The sequence below is a fragment of the Xiphophorus maculatus genome, chromosome 6 (assembly GCF_002775205.1).
Source record: "Xiphophorus maculatus strain JP 163 A chromosome 6, X_maculatus-5.0-male, whole genome shotgun sequence".
Lineage (NCBI taxonomy): Eukaryota > Metazoa > Chordata > Actinopteri > Cyprinodontiformes > Poeciliidae > Xiphophorus > Xiphophorus maculatus.
The window spans coordinates 29,421,972-29,443,434 of record NC_036448.1 but is presented as its reverse complement, the minus strand read 5'-3'; the positions used below and the strand labels follow the sequence as shown (position 1 = coordinate 29,443,434).

The following is a 21,463-nucleotide window of genomic DNA, read 5'->3' as shown; positions in this document are numbered from 1 at the left end:
TCCTGTAGTAGTTGGTTTTTATTATTGAAATGTTAGGTTTGGGTTTACAGGCAGGTGTGAACAGAGATGGAAAGAGAAATCCTGCAGGCTGAGCAGCTGCAACATGGCCACCAACATGAAGAACGACAGCAGATCAAACGGCCCATATAACTTAAAATACTGATCACAGAGCTGGAGCTGCACAGGCTGCAGGCACCACAGGCGAGTCGCTGAAACAGACGGCAGGAGGACATTCTGGGGTCTGGTGGTCCAGGATCGGTCTGCGAGAATTTAAAACCTTTGCTGACGTACCAACAGCTGTCCTTTAAGGCGCGAACCGACTCGCCTGCCTGATGATGGGCTCAAAACCTCCTGAAAACCCACAAAGAATCAACACAAACAGTAAAGGTGGAAGGCAACAGCTCTCAGCCCTGTATACAAGCAAGCAGAGATAATAATAATTATAACAATTAGAATAATAACATACCACAGACGTTATGATAGGGGATATATTTTCACCTGGAGGTTTCAGTTGATTGATTGTGATCAGACATAATGGGGCTGCTCAGGATCAAATCAGCCAATCACTTATTTACACACATAATAATAAACTCCTCGCTCTAACTCATAATAAAAAACATTCACTCAAAGATAAAACATTTGTAATAATTATTAGCACCAGTGTATCAGATAAAACTCTCGCTACGCAGAATGTACAAAGTTGCATAGTGTTTGGATGTGGAGACCGAGGCGAGGCGTTGCAGCGTGGGAACGCACCGTGAGCCGAAGCTGCCAAAGTCCAGAAGGGGTCATTCAGGGGTCATTCAGGGGTCGGAACGGGATTTTACACACAAAACAATCCAACAGGGGATCCGTCACGTTCCAACATTAGAACAGCATTTTAGCCGGTGAAACCAGGAAGCTTCAGATCGTTGGGAACAAATCATCTCTTTCAGAAGTTTCTGCCACAGACAGAACTCCTGGTTCACCCCTCAGGTTCTGATCGTCCTCCCACTGAGGAACAGTCGTCCAGGATCTTCTTCAGACTTTGTCCTGGAACATGCTAGCAGCTAGCTGGAAGCCGCCTGTCCAACCCGGCCTGCTTCCATCATGCTAATGAATACACAGAACCAAACCGGCTTTGAGAGTCCGAAGTTACGCTGTTCAACCTGAGACAACAAAAGTTTGCTAAGCTAGCATGCTAAGGCTAACAAGCTAACTAGTGAGCTAGTTAGTGAGCTCACTAGTTAGTCTCTTTGCTATAGATAGGAGGTTAGCATGTTAATTTGGATTTATTGTGAAAAAACGATGCTGCTCAGTGAACCTAATCGCCTGCTCCTTCAATAGCACTGAAGATAAATTGTTTGTAACATGGAAAACTAGCTTACCAACATTAACCTCTCCAAGCTAATGCAAATGTTCCGTTGCTAATTATTGTGACAAATAAAAGTCATATTAAAATATTAATCTATTTCCAGGAGAAAATCAGCAGCTGGACTCAGTAAAATGTTACTACACTTAAAAAATGTGCAGAAGCCTAACGAGAAACTCTGTAAGACCTTCAGAAAACCTGGAGACCTGCTGCTGAAGGTGACCTTGATTAAAAGGTCTGGCAGGATAAAATGAATCCAAACGCTGCAAATCAGACCAGAGCGTTAAGTTCAGGTATTGCTGTTCATCTGGAGCCAACCTTTAAAATGTTTCTCTATGAAAACAAACATTAACTTTCATTTATTGTGGTCAATAAACAGATTCGGTTGCTGAACCATTGAAGCTCTTAATTATGTGGGACATTTTGTTTCTGTCTGTGACGGAAAACTTCTGCTTCCCAAAGAATTCCCAACTTCTATCAAGGCTGAAATGTGGAAAATTGTAAATGAGAAAGAGTTTGGGTCTGGTTTTATCTGTCTGGACTTTGGCAGCTTCCCTGCAGCAGTTTATGTGACTTTACAAAACACTGCCACCTGCTGGAGGTGTGAATACTGCAGAAAAGAGGACTTGAACTATTTTCCCTGCTGTCCGTATCGAGAGCGTAGCTTCAGGAAGAGGATCTGAGAATTCCTTCACGTGTTGAATGTTGGAGACAAAAATATGGCGAGGCGCCAGAGGGCTGCAGTCACGTTGGGTTTATGGTTCTGGTTGTCTCTCCGAGGTTCGTCCGCCTCGCTGCCCAGCGTCTCTGCACCGCACAGTTCACTGTAACGACGCCGCCGTCACCAGCAGCTGCCTCTCTACTGGGCGTGGCTGAAATGTTGGCAAAGAAAGAACTGTTTTGGTAAAAGTCGGCACGCTTGCCGGAGTGTTAGATGTGAGCGTGGAGGAAACGGGGCGGCTGGACGATGTGGGCGGGGCTAAGGCTGCTCCAGCGACGGCGTGTTGAAGCAGCCTTCAGGTAACGTTGCCTTGATGTCGTTCAGGTTGTTGATGTCGCTGCGGATCTCTCGGATCTGCCGGTCATAGTCGTCGATCATCTGCTTCTGTGTGCTCGCCACATCATTCAGCTCCCTCAGCTTCTTGTCCAGCTCGCTGCCGGCCATCTTGTCCTTGGCTCGCTTCAGAGACTCATCAATCTGGTTCAGTTTGCTAAGATCCACTTTATCAATGTTTCCTGCAGAAACACGTGACAGTTAGTCTGTGAGTCACAGCTAATGTTGGCACCGAGAGAGACGAGTTCTGGACCTACCCAGCTGATCCATTAGATCTGTGATGATCTTCAGGACCGTCTTCACCGTACTCTTGGCCTTGCGAGCGTTGTCCTCGGCCTGCTTGGCGGTATCCGACGCCTGCAGGACAGATCAATCCCTCCGACTATCAGCAATGCTCTTGTTAAACAGTTCAACACTTCCTCATAGATCAGAGCATTAGTTCGTACCATGGAGGCCATCATCATGTCGCTGTCGGCCTCAGCCTTCTTCTTCTTCAGCTCCTCCTCTGCGGCGCTCAGCTGATCCATCATGTCATCAACATCTTTGTCCAGCTTGTTTGTGTCCTGCAGCGCCTTCTCTGCTTCCTCTTTAGTCTTAGCCGAGCCCTGCCAGGACACGATGTGAGGAGACGGTGAGCGGACAAAGAGGATCAGACCTCCTGTCAACCAGCAGGGGGCGCCTCCTTACCTTCTGGATGTTGCCTGCGATCTTCTCAGCCTCTTCAGCCTTCCTCTTGGCTTCCCCAGCGTCACTAGCAGCATTACCAAGCGCCTCCTTCGCCTGCCGGGTCTTCTCGTTGGCGGCCATGATGGTGGCATTGATGACGGGGATCTTCTTCATGGCTTCCTCTGCTGCTGTCTTGTTGTCGTTGACCCTCCTGTCAAAGTCTGGAAGAAGTTTGGAAATAACCATCAGATTAAAATGATTTAGAAGGAAAACATTTACAATAAGTGGAAAACTAGAGCAACATTGTCTCCACATTTAATTTCCTGCAACAGTGCATCAACATCCCTTCAGTTTTCTCTTAGACAAGAACTTGTTTATTAAGAGTTCTGCATTGATTAAGGTTTTTTAATGCACAGATTGAGAAAATGTAAAGCTAAAAATCCCCGAAATGTTCTTGTGAAAAATGGTGATTGTTTTTCCAGTAAACAGAAAGATTGCAACAGTTTGCATCTCTCTCTGCTTCACGGAGTCTCGTCTCTCATCTCCATGTTTGCTGAAGAGCAGTCTAAGGTGAGCAGCAGGTTTGGACTGGAAGCGGTTTCAGTACCTCGCAGGTCCTCCAGGATGTTCTCTGCTTCTTTGAAAGTTGACTGGCCTTTCTTCGCCGCCTCCTCGGCTAGAGCTTTAGCGGCATCGGCTCTGGCCAACAGCTGGTCTGCAGTCTGTGGAGCAGAAGGAGGTTTACTGTCCTGTGGCTCAGCCGGAGGAGACTCGGGTCACAACCTGAACTCACCTGCTGCTCACTCTTCCCTTTCTCCAGCAGCTTCCGGACCTCCAGCTCTTTGGGCTTCAGGTCGTCTCGCAGCTCGTTGTACTCCCGTTCTGTCTTGTCAATCAGGTTGTCCAGATCGGACGCCTCCTTCTTAATTTTTTTGGCATCATCCTGAGATCAGGCGCATCATTATTAAGTTTGACTCCTTAAGCAACGCGTGTCTTTTTTACCTTGCTAACATTTACCTCCAATGTCTTGGTGTCAAACGGCGGGAGGCTGGTCAGGTTGGCGAACAGCTTCAGAGCTTTGTTCCCGGCGTCCTCTGCCTCCGCCTGCACCTTGTGGGCCTGTTTCTCCAGATCCTTGGCCCGGTCCTTCGCCTCGTTGTAACTGATCAGGAGGAGGAGTCAGAAACTCAGGAAGTTCTAAATTTGTTGGAAACTCATGGCCTTGAAGTCCAAAACTTCAAACAGGCTTTACACACAAGGACAGCAAACTGACTTTAAAAGAGACAAACTGCAACAAAAACCACAAAATAGACACAAATAGAAAACATTTTACAGGCAAAGATGTTGCATGAAGCAACTAGAGAGACAAAACAGAGATTCAAAAGTCCTAAATCAAAGCTGCAACATTGCCAGCACGACAGAGTCGTGTGTGTCTGTCCCTTTAAAACCGTTTTCATCCAGACAAACTGAAACGGGACCTACATCTTGTTGAGCTTGTCAATGTCGTCAGCCATCTTGCTCTCGCCGTCGATGGTCTTCAGCAGCAGGTTATATGCTTTGGTTGACGTGTCGTTGGCATCTTTAGCGATCTTTTCGATCTGATCAGCATCCAACTTGTGCCTGTAGGGAACAACATTTCAGTTGTCCTGGATGCATTCAGTTCTTTCAGGTCGGCCAATCAGAGCCGCCGGTGGTGAAGTCTTACTTGTCGGCGAGGCGTCGAGCCTCCTCAGCCAGCAGCGTCATGTTGTTGGGCTCTCCAGTGCCATCGGTAGGTTTGATGTCCTGTGAATAACGTCGGCTCAGTTACCTGCCACTGATCAATCCGTTAAATATCAGGACAATATTGACGTCACTTACCACTTTGCTGACGGCATCCTTGGCCTTGGCCAGTTCCTGCCGAGCTCGGTCTATCAGGCTCTCGGCGTCTCGGACTCTGTCACGCGCGCGGTCAGCCTGAGCGCTGGTGCCGTCCACCGTGTTGCGGATGCTCTGCAGTCGGTTCCACTGGGTGGTCAGGGTGGCGTTCAGGGAGTTCAGACGGTCCAGCAGACCTCGGTCTGCGTCTGCAAGGACCCGGTCAGGCGGTACGTTAGCACACCTCGATGCTGATCTGACTGTTGGTTTAATAACACCACCTTCTGCTCCTCACATTGTTCTTCTATGTGTGGCAGTTTGCAGAGTTACCTTTGCTATTCTGAGCCTCTGCCAGCAGCTCCATGATGACCTTTTCTGCCTCCTTCAATCTGTCCTCAAAGGCCTTATCACTGACCGTATCCTGGCCGGAGCCCAGATTATCTATCAGCGTCTGGAGTTCTTGGAGCTTCTGTCTCTGCTGGTTCACCTGGACACCATTTTAGAAACCATTTTAGTTTGAAGGGTCATGTGAAGCAGTGAAGCTCTGATCAACGACTGCTCACCTTGTCTCGGACCAGACCGTAGCAGGACGGACACTGCTGGCAGCCTGGCACTGACCGGTTGTAGAAATAATTCTCCTCACACATATCGCATCGAGCTCCAACGAAACCGGGCCGACACTCGCACCGGCCGTCTTCCTTACACTGACCTGACAGAGAGCCTTCATGGTCACAGTCACACGCTGGGCAGGAAACAGAAAGACAAGAGTTTCACACCTTTACTGATCTAGAATAACTAAAACTATGATAAATATTTCATCTCCTTTCTTCAGGAAAACTACAAGGATTGGTTCTTGTATCTCTTGGATACCGCAGAGATCCAAAACCCAACTGTAACTTTAAAGTAACTAAGTTACAAGTGAAAGAAACTTGTTTGGGTTTGTCCTCACGTTTGCATCCAGAGGAGCTGAAGCCGAAAAAGTTGACCTCACAGCGGTCACAGTGCTGGCCGGCGACGCCGGGTTGGCACTCGCATTGTCCTGAGTCGATGTCACAGTCACCACTGGTGGAGCCGATTGGGTTGCAGTTACACCTGTGGACAGGTAGAGACAGACAATTGGCAAACAAACTCATCAGATCAACCCTCCGCTGGATTCCTGGTTTTTAACTTCCAACCCTGATCTGTTCAGCCACGATGAAAGACATGAAATGACTTTATGTAGAGCTGCACAGTGAAGGGAACTCACTCCTCGCAGCCATTGCCGCTCTGCAGGTTGAAGAATCCCAACTGGCAGGCGCTGCAGTCGCGTTTATCCACGTTAGGGAGACACTGACACTGACCGGTGACCGGAGAGCAGCTGGTCTGCTGATCCACTGTGCCCAGCGGAGAACAGGAGCAGGCTGACCAAAGGACCGACAGGAAACACTAAGGTGAAAAGCTCAATGCTGTGAATCCAAGACGAGTCCCAAACTGGTTCTCTGAAAACTGTGTGAAGAACTGAGGCTGCAGCTCATCTGACGATACATAAGCAGTAAAATCTGAGCACTGCAGCGTCAACCAGTAGCTGTGAGTAAAACCTGTTCCTGGTCGTCCACAGAGCGATACGAACGGAGCCTTACCTGCACACTTCTCAGCAGGGTTGGAGGCGTGCGGGTCTCCGAAGAAGCCCGCCTTGCAGCGGTCGCAGAAGAAGCCGTCGGTGTTGTAGATGCACTTCAGGCATTCTCCTGTCTCGCGGTTGCAGTTGCCGACGGCGTTGGGGTCGATGTTATTGCTGCACTGGCAGGAGCGGCAGGGTCGGGCCGGCCCGTTCTGACCCAGAGGGTCCCCAAAGAACCCGTCGTCGCAGAGCTCACAGCGCTTACCTGCACACAGGTTCACATAACACGATGATGTCTACTTCTACTGATCTTAAAAGTTTCAAAAACATGTCAAAGTCAGCTTAGTTAGAATATTTTTAGAAAATCCTCTCTTGGAAGAAGCGTGACGTTGCTTGGTGTCCATCCTCTGTGGTACCTGTGGTTCCAGCAGGACAGTTGGTGCAAACCACTTCTCTGGTTTTGGGGACGACGGCGCAGGTGGCTCCGCCGGGGCAGGGACACGGCCGGCAGTCGCCCGCTGCGCCCTGAGTGGCGTCGCCATAAAACCCGTCCTTGCAGCGCTCGCAGCTCAACCCGGCAGTGTTGTCCTGACAGTCACAGGCTCCTGGACCGGAGACACGGAAACCAGAGACGCTTTCACAGCCAGATGACCACGGAAAGCAAGAACTACAAATAAAACACTTTCTCAACATGCAGTTACAAACAGGCAGAAGGTCAACATTCCTGGAAGATCCACAAACTTAAACTAAAGCAACTGGAAAACTAGTTAGAGAAGCAACAGAACGCAGGTTTACTGGTGGATCCAGTTAGAACCTCAAGAAACCAGTTAGGAACAAACCCAAGATTCTGTCTAAAACCTGAAAAAGACCAAACAAAGACCCTGTGACCATCAAACCGTCTCCTCCCAGTGTTCCCAGTGTCAGGCTGGGAGGCGGCACTGCAGTCAATAGACCCAGGATTCCCAGTGTTCCCAGTCTTACCAGTATCAGGGTGGCAGGCGTCGCTGTGTCCATGGCAGTTGCAGACTTCACAGGAGCTGAAGGGTCCGAGCTCCCGCTGGGCCCGGCGGTATCCCAGGGTGCACTGCTCACAGTGCTGACCCTGGTAACCCGGCGGACAGGAGCACCGCTCCACCCAGCGGGCCGGCACACCTGAGCCCCTCCTCGCCGTCACCAGGGAGACGTTGTCCAGGTAACCAGCACCTGCAGACGCAGAGAAGGTTCATGGCAGAACGGCTGAGGAGGAGGAAGGTGAGGAAGGTGAGGAACGTGATGAAGGTGAGGAAGGTGAGGAAGGTGATGAAGGTGAGGAAGGTGATGAAGGTGAGGAAGGTGATGAAGGTGAGGAAGGTGAGGAAGGTGATGAAGGTGAGGAAGGTGATGAAGGTGAAGAAGGTGAGGAAGGTGAGGAAGGTGAAGAAGGTGAGGAAGGTGATGAAGGTGATGAAGGTGAGGAAGGTGAGGAAGGTGAGGAAGGTGAGGAAGGTGATGAAGGTGAGGAAGGTGAGGAAGGTGAGGAAGGTGAGGAAGGTGATGAAGGTGAGGAAGGTGAGGAAGGTGATGAAGGTGATGAAGGTGAGGAAGGTGAGGAAGGTGAGGAAGGTGATGAAGGTGAGGAAGGTGAGGAAGGTGATGAAGGTGAAGAAGGTGAGGAAGGTGAGGAAGGTGAGGAAGGTGAGGAAGGTGAGGAAGGTGATGAAGGTGAGGAAGGTGAGGAAGGTGATGAAGGTGAGGAAGGTGAGGAAGGTGATGAAGGTGAGGAAGGTGAGGAAGGTGATGAAGGTGAAGAAGGTGAGGAAGGTGAGGAAGGTGAGGAAGGTGAGGAAGGTGAGGAAGGTGAGGAAGGTGAGACGCCTACTGCGCTCGCTGTAGGTGCCCCGGATCTTGATGGCCGTCAGGTTGTGGAGAAGTTTCTGGAAGTCGGAGTCACTGATGGCAGGTCTCCAGGGGTAACCTGGCTGCTCATGGAGCCTGAACCAGAACCAGAACCAGAACCAGAACCAGAACGGTTTCATTTAGTCAGGACCGACAGAGAGCTGAGGAATCTTCTCTGAACAAGAACGGCTGGTCTCACCTGAACACAAAGGTCTGCATGTTCTCGTTGGGGTAGGCGTTGCCCTGGGCGATGAGCGGCACGGCCAGCCTCATGCCGGCCCCCTCCAGGATCAGATCCTCGGCCGACAGCCGGGCGTCCCGCCGCTCCACTCGGAACGTCATGCTCAGGTTTTGTCCATAACTCAGCATCTGATTCCTCAGGAACTTCTCTGTGGAGCAGAAAACACCAGCAGTGAGTCTCTGAGGGGAACCGGAGGATCCGGGCGGGTCAGGGTCCGGTACCTGGGGCCACCAGGTACAGGGGCTGGTAGTCTTCAGACACCAAGGACACTTCCTGTCCAGCGGGAGACCACTGGACAGAGACGGTGGATCCGTCCCGCGTCTGGCCGCTCCACTCCTCTGTACCTGCAAACAGGAACAGGAAGTCAGAAGCTGACACTAGAGGGTTAGCGTGCCCAGAGTTTGGGCTGCAGGCGGAGTTCACCTCTGTCGAAGGTGGAGCTGATGGTGTGGACGCTGTAGCCTTCGGCGCTGTCGCACACAGACGAGTGCTGGAAGCAGAAACAGGCTGTGCAGCCCTGAGGGTTGTTGGGGTCCAAGTTGAAGTAACCTGGTTTACATCTGGAGGGACAGACGGGTCGATATAAAGACTGTCTTAACGAGGAACAGAACCTGAGTGCGGGCCTTACCTGTCGCAACTGAAGCCCTCCACGTTGTCTTTACAGCGGCACTGACCCGTGTTGACGTCACACTCCTGGGTGCTGCCTGACGGCGAGCAGCTGCAAGGCCTGGCAGACAAGCACAGGGTTAAATTCACCCACAAAGCTCTGGGAGACAAAACGACCCAAACTCAACGATGTGGCCAGCAGATGGCGCTCAGAGGACACAGTTCCTGAGGCAGCTCAGATCAGACTCGGTTCATTCCTGCTTTTCAGAAACTAACGCTGCAGTTTCCCACTCTGTCATGATCCTGTTCCACTTTAAGGCAGTTTGTGTCCAGGTGAGGCGGCGGCGGCGGCGGCGGCTGCCTACCTGCAGCCGGCCTCGGTCAGGCTGTGGAACCCCGGCTGGCAGCGGTCGCACTTCTCCCCGGTTACTCCGGGTTTGCAGGCGCATACGCCTCTGTTGTTGCACTGAGGAGACTCAGAACCTGCAAACACACAAACGGCCGTCAGCTCGGTGACCTTTAACCTCCCATAGATAGTTAGTGTCAATGAAATAAGCAGAGAGGCTGGAATAGAGCAGGAAAAGCTCATTCCACCTGAGGACACACAACCAGGTTTACAGGAACGTCCTCTGAGAAAGAATCCAATAAACTGAACACAGGATACATGCAGACAGAGACACTCAATACAAAACAGAACAAGAGCTAAAAACGATGCAAACACCAAACAAATCCACAAAACTGTCCCCATAAAAACCCATAAAAATATCAAAGCAACAAGTAAAGATGTCAAATATGCCAGAAAGGAGCAGAACATTATAATCAACACAGAGTTGCCATGGATATGAAGAATATCCAGATAAATGGGAAACATTTATCTGGATATTCTTGAAATGACCAGCAGGGGGCAGAAAACACAGCCGTGTCTTCAGGAAACCTGTTTCTATTTTCTGTTCAGTTCAAGGTTCTTAAATCAAGTTTATGATCTTTATGTTTTACAGTTTGGTTTTATATTTATTAACTTATTTTCCGTCTGAGCCGTTTTGTGTGAGTTTATAGTGCAGAGTTGATGCAACAGTTTCTGTTCCTCAGACTTGAAATGAACCGGTTGACCTGTCAGATAAGAGCGTGGGCGTAGCAGATTCATGCGTCCATCATCCACGTTTCAGTCCCAGGATGAAAGGATTAATTTGCAGTTTATGCAGCCAGCTGCCGGGACTCACCGATGGAGTTGCAGTTGCAGGGCAGGCAGCGGTTGCCGCTCTGGTCTCTGTGGTAGTTGTCAAGGCAACGCTCACAGTTGGGCCCGTCGGTGTTGTCGGCGCAGTTCCTGCAGTGACCTCCGTGACCCGTGGCCCGGTACAGCTCGGCGTCGAAGTAACAGTCTGAGCTCTTCCTGTTACAGTCGCAGGCTGAAACACGGAAACACAACAATCCCTGAATGCATCCAACATCCAGACCCAATCAAACTCAGAGCCAGGAACCCTCAACAGAAACGACAGTCTGTCTTCGTGTTGTTTCATTGTGGACAAGCTGTTTTCTGTTTCCTTGGCAAAAAAAATATTGTTTTAACAGAACATGAGACAAAACCGCAGCAGGCCTCCTGAATATGCAGAAAGGCATCAGTCAGAGTCATAATGCTGGTCAGAACTGGAGCAGAAACAGCAGAACTCCACTGGTCAGTCCTGACTCAGGGGAAGTAAAGACACAGAGAGCTTTTACATCCCTGGGCAGGGTGCAGGTTTGTTAAGTCTCCAATCTCTCATTCTCATGTCTTCCCATTAAAACCAGTAGAGCTGGTTGTTCCTAAACCACTGAGTTCTGCATTAAGGTTTGAGTTTGGTGTCCCAATCAAAACGTCGTCACTCTTCTGTTTTCCTTTTATATTTTCTTTATAATTCTGGATTTTAGTCATGAAACTAAAACAGTTTATCAACATGACGATGATTTCTGGCCTTTGGAAAAGTTTCCCTGACTCTCATGTTTCCTGCAGTGTGGGACAGTGAGCACTTAGTCATGCCTCTGCATTAAACAGGAACTACAACTCCCACAATCCCCCAGAGACCTGGCCAGAGGCCAGCGCAGCTGTCCGCTCTCTGGGCCGGTTTCGGTCGGTAACTGGTGACTCACGCAGACACTCGTTGGCGCTGTCGGCCGTCGCCCTCATCCACGGCCGGTCGTTGAAGAAAGCTTTGCACACGCTGCAGTCGACGCCCTCCGTGTTGTGTTTGCAGTCGCAGACCAGCCGGCCCCCGCTGTCCTTCACACACTCGCTGGCGTGGCCGTTACACTTACACCTGACGACACACACACACACACACACACACACACACACACACACACACACACACACACACACACCCGTTACACCTGGACGACACACCACTCAGCACATCACCTGACAAAGAAACAGCATTTCATCATCAGACGTGTCGTCTGAACGCAGCCTGTTGCTGTGAAATCTGTCATCGAGTTTTGAGCCGCTCTGGGAAGAGCCTGTTCCGCTCGGTGATTGAAGGTTTGCTTCGACCTCCTCAGGTGGAAGAATGGCTCCAACAGGACGGCGCTTGTTCAGCCTCTCAGGAGTTTCCTGGCACAGAGCCGTGGAAAGTCTGACAGCAGAAAGAACTTCGGAGAGCCTCGCTGGTCTGGAGCTCAGATCCGATAAACCTGAGCTGCACACGTTTCTGTCATCTCAGGCAAACGTTCAGAGAAATGATGCAAACACTGATTCATGAAAACAGCAAAACCGACAAAATCTATAATCACAAGAAATACCAAACAGAAATCAGGAGTGGAAAAACTCCGTCCATCTGTCCATCCCTGTTTTTCAGCTAAATTAGTTGGTTTTTATAGTTTAGTTGTGACTTTTCTTTACAACACAGCTGTTATCATGAACCTGCTAGCTCTGCTAGCTTTTGATAGCAGTTAACTCTAATCAAACTCTGACTATTAAACTAATGTTAGAAATTAGACATGATTTTAACTTTAGGCAACATAAATGTTTAGCAGCTAAGCTACAGACTGTTAGCTTAGCTTAAGCCAGCAGGTAAACTTTGAGCTTTAACTACATTTTATTAGATAAAATTTACAAAGTTATTTTTTGAATTAGGTAAAAATTGTCACTAAATGTGCATTTATGTAATTTCTGCTTCTTGAGTCATAAACTAATGATTATCAATGATTTCCACCAAATCTAATTTACAAAACAAAACAGATCTAAAGTAGTTTGTTCATATTAAATAATTTTGCACATCATCCAGTAAACATTGGTGTTAAACTGAACTGGCTTACATTAAACCAGTAAGCCTTAAGGAGTTAATAATCTGTTTCTGTTTGAACTGAGGCAGCAGATCAGGCCTGCAGGGTTTCAGAACCAGGACGAGTTCATGGATCCTGGTTAAAGTTCAACCAGCAGCATAAAGGTGAGCAGGACCGGCCCGGAGGAGCCGGGAGGTAAAGTCCGCTCAGAGACCACGCCTGGGTAAGAGAAGCCTCCGGTCTGTCAGGGCCCCCGACCCGCCCCGTCCCCGTTTCCCCGTAATCCGGCCCTGCTAGCCAGGAATGTCGGGAATGCTGGATGTGTAATGGAAATCTGCTCTACATTTCAAACAGATTATGGCTGCAGAGGCTCTGTGTTCAACACTCTGGTAATGGCTGTCCTCACCGCTTCCCCCCAGCGGGGCGGGAAATGGAGACCCCATGTAAACGCTGAGGCAGGCGTCAGGGCAGCGGACCACACAGGACCCATAAATCCACCTGACCCCACTTCTCCATTCACTGGAGGCCTCTTTTGTCTGAGCAGGCTGGAGAAGCCTGCAGAAACCCGGCCGTCAGATGAATGTTTAACTCGTGTTTACCTTCCTCCCACGGCGAAGTCAGAGATGGCGTAGTAGTAGGACTTGAGGACCTTGGGATCGTTGAAAACTTCGTCTCCGAACGTGTTGAGCCTGTTCAGGGTCACTCTGATGTCTGTGGCCGTCACCCAGTCCTAAACGGAGACGACACGGACGATTACAGCAAACATGCAGGCTGCAGCTTCGGCTCACAGCGTTTCAGTGGGAATGAACAGACTTTATCTAAACGCCAAAAGTGTGAATTGCAGCCACCTGAACAATCCCCAAAACCCCTCTCCTGTTCAAGCATGCAGGAAAATGCAACATGCTCCGTCTGGAGGCGGCGTGTCACAGATGCTAAAAGTGATAAACGTCTGAGGCTGGAAAATGAAATGAAAGGAGTTTTTATCAGAAATCACCGTTTCTGGACTCTGGAGGGAAACGGCTTCGGCCTCCGATCCTCATATTGAGACCAGAAACTCACAGAAACCTGGAGATTAATGTTGGCCTGAACCTGAGAGAGAATCGGGTCAGGAAAGGTTCTGCAGCTTTAAACCGGTTTACCGACGTTAAACTGGTTTACTGACGTTAAACTGGTTTACTGATGTTAAACTGGTTTACTGACGTTAAACCGGTTTACTGATGTTAAACTGGTTTACTGATGTTAAACTGGTTTACTGACGTTAAACTGGTTTACTGACGTTAAACCGGTTTACTGATGTTAAACTGGTTTACTGATGTTAAACTGGTTTACTGACGTTAAACTGGTTTACTGATGTTAAACTGGTTTACTGACGTTAAACTGGTTTACTGACGTTAAACTGGTTTACTGACGTTAAACTGGTTTACTGATGTTAAACTGGTTTACTGACGTTAAACCGGTTTACTGATGTTAAACTGGTTTACTGATGTTAAACTGGTTTACTGACGTTAAACCGGTTTACTGACGTTAAACTGGTTTACTGATGTTAAACTGGTTTACTGATGTTAAACTGGTTTACTGATGTTAAACTGGTTTACCAACATTAAACTGTTTCACTGCGACTGCAAAATATCTAGAAGAACAGAGCTGAGGAAAAGTATTTAAAGTTTTTACAACTTCAGATTTTATTCAGTTTAACAAAAACAAATTAATCTACAAAAATAACCAGAAAAAAATACAAAAACTGTTTTTAAATTGTGATTTTATGTATTTAACTAATGACATGGATCTAAATGAGCCTCTTCAATATAATCATTGTTCAATCAGAATTAACTGAAATTATTCCATCACAGTTTTTAATAACCACACAATTTTATGGGTAATTTTTCCCTTAGGACACAGAATGCTGTTCTTTATTCTGTTCTGGATCCTCTGTAAGGTTCTGGATCCTCTGTAAGGTTCTGGATCCTCTGTAAGGTTCTGGATCCTCTGTAAGGTTCTGACAGGACGTTCTGCAGCTCTGGGAAGTTGATGAAACCAAATCAAATCAAAGTTTTTATTTTATGAGCTCCATGATTTAAACGCGGGACGAAGGAATTCGTCACGACCAGCTGCCGGGTTTCTGAGCGTTGCTCAACGTCTGGCCGGAGCCTCGTGGGAAAGCGGGTCGGTACCGGCAGGAGGTGAATCGGACACAGCGGTTCAGAGTGGGAGCTCACAGAGTGTCTGCGAACGGAACCCAGGTTCTGGACGGGTTCTGGTTCGCTCACCAAACTGTAGTAACTCGGTCCGGATCTGACCCGGTGAAGTTTTGCTGCTAGTCTCAGTCTCAGGCGGTTCTGGTTTCGACCCGGAAATTCTGGGAAACATTTCTCCAGTCAGTATTTCTGCTCCAGAAATAATCTGATCCGAACAAACGAAGGCGGTTCTGAAGCTGAACAGGAAATACATTGATGTCATTTCTGTAAGGACCGAACTTTCCCAGGAAAGGTCAGAGGACCTGCAGAGGTCAGAGGTCAGGGGGCACTCGGACTTCCTCAGGTTCAGATCACATCCCGGCCCAGTCAGGAGAAACCGGCTGGGATTCCCGTCCTCCAGGGAGCCGGAACCGCCATCAGCCGAGTCAGCAAAATCTGACCCAAAAAATCTGGTCCTGCTTCAAGGTCCGGAAGCAGGAGCGACCCGGACCTGGACCTGGACCTGGATCCGGACTCGGACCTGGATCCGGACCTGGACTTGAATTTGGACCTGGATCCGGACCTGGATCCGGAGTCGGACCTGGTTCCGGACCTGGACTAGATTCAATCATCTGGACTCGTTTCCTCCGTTGGCCTCCAGCTCATTCTAAGCGATGAGCAGCTCCAGATAAAATAAAATAAAATAAAATAAAATAAAATAAAATAAAATAAATGTTTCTACTAAATGATCAAGATCATGAAAACAATCTGGACTCATTTCTGGTCCAAACTCATTTTCCTGACCTGGGACCGGCTGACGATGGAGTGAAGAACTGAAACACGTTTTGACTCGACCCAAACTCTGAAGGTGACTTGGTTCTGGCAGCGACTCGGCAAACCGGGCCCAGCTGAACCAGGCCCAGGCAAACCGGGCCCAGGCAAACCGGGCCCAGGCGAAAGCGGGTCGCCGTCCTGCAGCTGGAGGACTTCTTGTCGTCGTCCTGTCAGGATTCATGCAGAACAAGCCGGCAGCTGCGGGTCCAGACCGGTTCTGAATCGTCTCAGAACATTTGTTCTCCGTACGTCACGAGCAGAGAGGAAAAAATCCTGCAGGAACCGGAAACATTCAGCCGGGCCGAACCAGAACCTCGCTGCCTCCAGGAAGCATCATTCAGGAAATTAAACCAGATAATCTGATTAAAGATTCAGTCAGAATCAGACGAAACTCGGAACGTTTCAGAGTTTCTCTGTTTTCTCTGCCGTGACCTGAAGCATCTGGTCTGTTTTACAGGAACTTCAGATCCGTCATCGTTTTCACAGCTGGGAGGATTCAGGATTCCACTTCCTGTCTGGAAAACGTTCCAGCTGCAGCCGGACCGGTTGAGACGCAGCAGGGATTAGAACCAGCAACCTTTCCTCTGGTGTCACTCACATAGCAAAGGTCAGGCTGGAAACTGAAGGATTTTTACATAAACCAGAAATATGATTCATAAGTATTATTTTAACTTGGAAAGTTCTTTATGAATGAATGAATAAGATTTTACTGAACGGATGAAAAGCTGAAACATGAAACATCTTTTCTGGTTCAGATTTGAATTATTGGCTTTTTGTTTCTTTGAACCAGAAACTTCAGACGTTTCATCATAAACTGATTCATGTTCATGTTGTTACTTTAGATTAAAAATCTTTCCATTAATCCCACATTTCTGTACTAAAATGTTTTTTATTGAACTGATGTAATAATCTGATCTTAACTGTCATAATTATCAGAAATAAAATCTTGGTAACATCAGTGTGAATTAATCCCTCAGATTAGAGAGTTTCTGGAATAAATACTTTCTATAACTTATTGATATATTTATTTATTCAACTAACTGATCAGAACTGCAGTAAATGTATCTCACATGTTTACTGCAGGCTAATGTGGCCTGTTACCGTTAGCAAACTGATGCTAACATCGCTGTTAGCATGCTAACACTAACATTAGCATACCAACAGAGATGCTCTCAGCTTATTGTTGTGAATTCAAAATTATTCTAAAATCACAAATCATTATAATTCAGCAGAAGCTTCATCATCTTCTGAACTTAAACCAGGAAAATGTTGAGATTTTGTGAATTAAAGTGACTTTAAGGCTTTTAAACTCAGTAATCAGTTTGGAGTTTTACAGTGTGTTTTCAGTCCAACGGGTTAAATCAACCTAGATTGAGGTTTTTGTTCCTCAGCATCCTGAAAACATTTATCTATGCACCATGTGCCAGTTTGGCTCAGCCGGCGTTTAAATAGAGACCATGACACAGAGACACCAAGGGAACATTTAAAGCACAGCTGTGACATCCAGAGACGTCCAACATGAATAAAACTGATGAAACAATAAAGATGCCAAAAATGTCCAACTGTTTCATACAGAACCGAGAAATCTAATTAAGATGTCAACATTTCAGATCAATTATCAACCCGCTGCTATAAAAAACCAGTAACTGTGGCAGGCTGTGACCTTTCAGACGACCTCTGTGTGATCTGGTAATGTTTTATTAAAATTAGAAACCTGTTTATAGTTTTCCCGTCGTGCGCTCAGCTGTTTTGGGCTCAGCTGTGGAAACCAGAGGCAGGAACAGGAATTCAGTATGAAACGTCTTGGTGAGTTTATGTCTGAGGAACTTCCTTCTGAACGCCTGGGTGCAGCGTGAAGGAACAAAGCTGTAAACCTGAGCCCAGTTTGACCCGGTTTCAGGCTGTAAAATGGGGAAATGTTGGACTGATGAAGCAGAGCTCTGATCCGTTCGTCAGGCCTTTATGACTCTGTTCTGCTGGGAATTGAACCGGCGCCCGCTGACAGCGGCTCTGCGTCCGCCGGCGCGTTAAAGAGCTGGGAATCCCGGCAGGTCAGCTGGTGGTTATTTCCCAATCCGGACCTGCAGACGACAGGCGGCAGGAATGTCACAGAGCCGGCGGCGGCGGCCGGCTGACGCCTCAGAAAGAGTCCAGCTTCGGTATAAATAGCTTCGTGCCAACGGGTCAAATAAGGAAGTTTGAAGCTGAGCAGCAGAAGCTAAATCTGTTCTGACGAAGTTCAGGAGGAACAGAGGCAGAACCCAACAGGATGGCGGATCCGACCCGGGAAGGTCAGGACCAGACCCGGACAGTGAAGGTCAGGACCAGACCCGGTCAGTGAAGGTCAGGACCAGACCTGGTCAGTGAAGGTCAGGACCAGACCCGGACAGTGAAGGTCAGGACCAGACCTGGTCCATGTTCCTCCGCCTGGGTGGAACCACAGACCCTGAAACGTGACACCATCACGTCCAGAAACTGGGACCAGCTCTGGACGTTTGATGGTTTCCATCATTTCCTCGGTTCTGCTGCAGCAGATTAAAACTGAACCAAACGTCAGACGAGGAGCAACCGGTGTGACCGGATCCAGGTCCGGTTCAATCCTGCAATCGTCAACATAATTAGATGTTGCCATGGGAACCATCATCCAGCTGCTGTTGGTGACTAACCAACATGTCCGACAACTAGATCCAGATCCAGATCCTGACCAGATCCAGACTGAGATCCGGTCCAGAGCCAGTCCAGATCCGGTCTAGATCTGATCCAGATCTGGTCCAAAGCAGATCCAGTTCTGGTTCTGGTAACTTCCGGTCACTGACTGGACCGTGAACTCATCTGTACCAAAGGTTTCTAACAGCAGAAGCCCGGCCCAAACCGGGTCATCAACAGAACCTTGACCCAAAACAACAGAACATCTGGGAAAGAAAAGGATCACAGTGCTAAAATGGTCCAGTAATCTCCAAACCGGGTCACACCGAGTGCAGCATCCTGGACCTTCAGAACCAACGAGACAAACGGAGAGTTGGTCCTGGTCCGTTCGGTTTCCTCAGAACCCGACCGGACCAGGACCAACGACCAGCACAATTAATGTTAGTGATGTAAACATTTTATTTACATCTCAGTGTAACGATGCCAATAAACTAGATGGGTTCACATCAAACCAGCAACTGGAGGAAAATAAACTCCTGGAGGCGCCTGAGTCTGAGAAGAGCTGGAAAAATTTCACAACATTGTGTAAGAAAGAGAAGAATGAAAACAATCTGCTTTCCAGTTATGAGGCAACAGCAGGAAGGAGGAACCCCGAGAGGAGGAGGAGGAGGAGGAGGAAGAACGATAGAACTGCTCCAGCTGCTGGTGAGGCGAGCCAAACGCTCCGGTGGGAAATCTGGGGGAGTCTCCTAGTAGCAACACTGGCTGGCTTGGAACCAGCAACCTCAAAGCCCTGGCCCAGAGAGAGCCGAACCTGAGGAACGTAGAGCTACAACCCTCAGATCCGGTTGGGAGCTGGGTTCCTCCCAGAGTGGATGCCAGTTGATATGGTTTGGGAATCCAGTAAGGAAACTTCGACTGGATCCTTTGATTAAAATCCTTTCATCCTCAACTTCAGGATGAAAACCTGCGTTTTATCAAACTGCCCACATCTGACCCTGTTGCTGCGTTATGAGTACTTCTGGTTTTCAGGGAACATTTTCTTCTGAAGCTGAAGTTTTGGTAACAGCTGAAGTTTTATGGTAACAGCTGAAGTTTTCTGGTAACAGCTGATGTTTTATGGTAACAGCTGATCTTTTCTGGTAACAGCTGATGTTTTATGGTAACAGCTGATGTTTTATGGTAACAGCTGAAGTTTTATGGTAACAGCTGACGTTTTATGGTAACAGCTGAAGTTTTATGGTAACAGCTGAAGTTTTATGGTAACAGCTGAAGTTTTCTGGTAACAGCTGATGTTTTATGGTAACAGCTGAAGTTTTATGGTAACAGCTGACGTTTTATGGTAACAGCTGAAGTTTTATGGTAACAGCTGAAGTTTTATGGTAACAGCTGAAGTTTTCTGGTAACAGCTGATGTTTTATGGTAACAGCTGAAGTTTTATGGTAACAGCTGAAGTTTTATGGTAACAGCTGAAGTTTTATGGTAACAGCTGATCTTTTCTGGTAACAGCTGAAGTTTTATGGTAACAGCTGAAGTTTTATGGTAACAGCTGACGTTTTATGGTAACAGCTGAAGTTTTATGGTAACAGCTGAAGTTTTATGGTAACAGCTGAAGTTTTATGGTAACAGCTGAAGTTTTATGGTAACAGCTGAAGTTTTATGGTAACAGCTGAAGTTTTATGGTAACAGCTGAAGTTTTATGGTAACAGCTGAAGTTTTATGGTAACAGCTGACGTTTTATGGTAACAGCTGATCTTTTATGGTAACAGCTGAAGTTTTATGGTAACAGCTGATCTTTTCTGGTAACAGCTGATGTTTTATGGTAACAGCTGAAGTTTTATGGTAACAGCTGAAGTTTTATGGTAACAGCTGAAGTTTTATGGTAACAGCTGAAGTTTTATGGTAACAGCTGACGTTTTATGGTAACAGCTGATCTTTTATGGTAACAGCTGAAGTTTTATGGTAACAGCTGATGTTTTATGGTAACAGCTGAAGTTTTCTGGTAACAGCTGATGTTTTATGGTAACAGCTGAAGTTTTATGGTAACAGCTGAAGTTTTATGGTAACAGCTGATCTTTTCTGGTAACAGCTGATGTTTTATGGTAACAGCTGAAGTTTTATGGTAACAGCTGATGTTTTATGGTAACAGCTGAAGTTTTATGGTAACAGCTGATCTTTTCTGGTAACAGCTGATGTTTTATGGTAACAGCTGAAGTTTTATGGTAACAGCTGAAGTTTTATGGTAACAGCTGATGTTTTATGGTAACAGCTGAAGTTTTATGGTAACAGCTGAAGTTTTATGGTAACAGCTGATCTTTTCTGGTAACAGCTGAAGTTTTATGGTAACAGCTGATCTTTTCTGGTAACAGCTGATGTTTTATGGTAACAGCTGAAGTTTTATGGTAACAGCTGAAGTTTTATGGTAACAGCTGACGTTTTGTAATAACTTCTGCTCCCACAGCTGCAGCTCTGAACCAACAGCTAAAATCATGTTTGCACAACCCAACATTAGCTTCATTCCACATGAATAATTCGATGTTTTCAGGCTTTCTCCCAAACTGGGACCTTCAGAGAAGAGCCGACTCTGACCTGAAGGACCGGGCTGTTGTCGAAGTTGTAGGCGCTCGGTCGGCCCTCCAGCGTGGAAAAGGCCACGTTTCCTCCGGTGAGCGGCGAGATGTCGCTGAAGTCATCGGTGCAGAGTGCCTCCTGCTCGTCGCCGCCGGTCTGGATGAAGCCGTGGCTCGGCTTCCTGTAGGTCTTCTCGCAGGAGCCGCTGTAGTACTGGTACGGCACCCAGGGGCCGCCCTCTCTGCTCCGCTTGTAGATGGCGAAGCTCTCCGGACGGCTGGTATGGAACTTCAGCCGAACGTAGGTGATGTCGAAGGCCTTACCTGCAGACAGACATGGAGGCAGAAACGTAACCCAACAGGAAGTGAACTGCAGTCTCCAATAAAATGAAGGTAAAGAGATTTTACAGACATCAGGCTGATGTTATATGACTGACTGGAAAAAACATGATTAACAAACCAAAAACTGAATAAAAACTAAAAATATGTCCTAATAATTGCTAGACGTGTTGGCTAATTTTATTAGATATTTTGTTTCAAAGTGAAAGTTTTTTCAGTGTCTAAAACAAGTTTTAGACGTTTATTAGACCTAAATGTGGATTAATTACGGCCCAAACCAGACGACTGAAACCTGAAGGTTCATAACCAAATTTACCAAAGAACAGAAAAAAGTTTTAAAAATTTATCTGTTTCCCTGGTTGATTTTTATTATTTATAAAACAGTTGAAGCT

General features: G+C 47.5%; 1 protein-coding gene across 1 annotated transcript in view; it reads right to left on the bottom strand.

Moving 5' to 3' along the window:
- Positions 1-21,463, bottom strand: part of lamc1 (laminin subunit gamma 1) — a 43,513-nt gene continuing 22,050 nt past the window's right edge. Inside the window, exons 2-28 of the mRNA XM_023335263.1 lie at positions 20,752-21,056; positions 13,108-13,238; positions 11,378-11,544; positions 10,471-10,659; positions 9,616-9,733; positions 9,273-9,371; positions 9,068-9,204; positions 8,866-8,988; positions 8,603-8,792; positions 8,387-8,499; positions 7,510-7,731; positions 6,945-7,133; positions 6,548-6,793; positions 6,175-6,328; positions 5,878-6,020; positions 5,492-5,670; positions 5,259-5,415; positions 4,932-5,137; positions 4,777-4,856; positions 4,554-4,691; positions 4,089-4,233; positions 3,865-4,014; positions 3,679-3,793; positions 3,093-3,292; positions 2,852-3,010; positions 2,663-2,762; positions 1-2,587 (exon numbers count right to left, since the gene is read on the bottom strand). Of these exons, the coding sequence (XP_023191031.1) occupies positions 2,331-2,587; positions 2,663-2,762; positions 2,852-3,010; positions 3,093-3,292; positions 3,679-3,793; positions 3,865-4,014; positions 4,089-4,233; positions 4,554-4,691; positions 4,777-4,856; positions 4,932-5,137; positions 5,259-5,415; positions 5,492-5,670; positions 5,878-6,020; positions 6,175-6,328; positions 6,548-6,793; positions 6,945-7,133; positions 7,510-7,731; positions 8,387-8,499; positions 8,603-8,792; positions 8,866-8,988; positions 9,068-9,204; positions 9,273-9,371; positions 9,616-9,733; positions 10,471-10,659; positions 11,378-11,544; positions 13,108-13,238; positions 20,752-21,056 (4,412 nt within the window). The 3' untranslated portion in view covers positions 1-2,330. The remainder of the gene's footprint in view (positions 2,588-2,662; positions 2,763-2,851; positions 3,011-3,092; positions 3,293-3,678; positions 3,794-3,864; positions 4,015-4,088; positions 4,234-4,553; positions 4,692-4,776; positions 4,857-4,931; positions 5,138-5,258; positions 5,416-5,491; positions 5,671-5,877; positions 6,021-6,174; positions 6,329-6,547; positions 6,794-6,944; positions 7,134-7,509; positions 7,732-8,386; positions 8,500-8,602; positions 8,793-8,865; positions 8,989-9,067; positions 9,205-9,272; positions 9,372-9,615; positions 9,734-10,470; positions 10,660-11,377; positions 11,545-13,107; positions 13,239-20,751; positions 21,057-21,463) is intronic.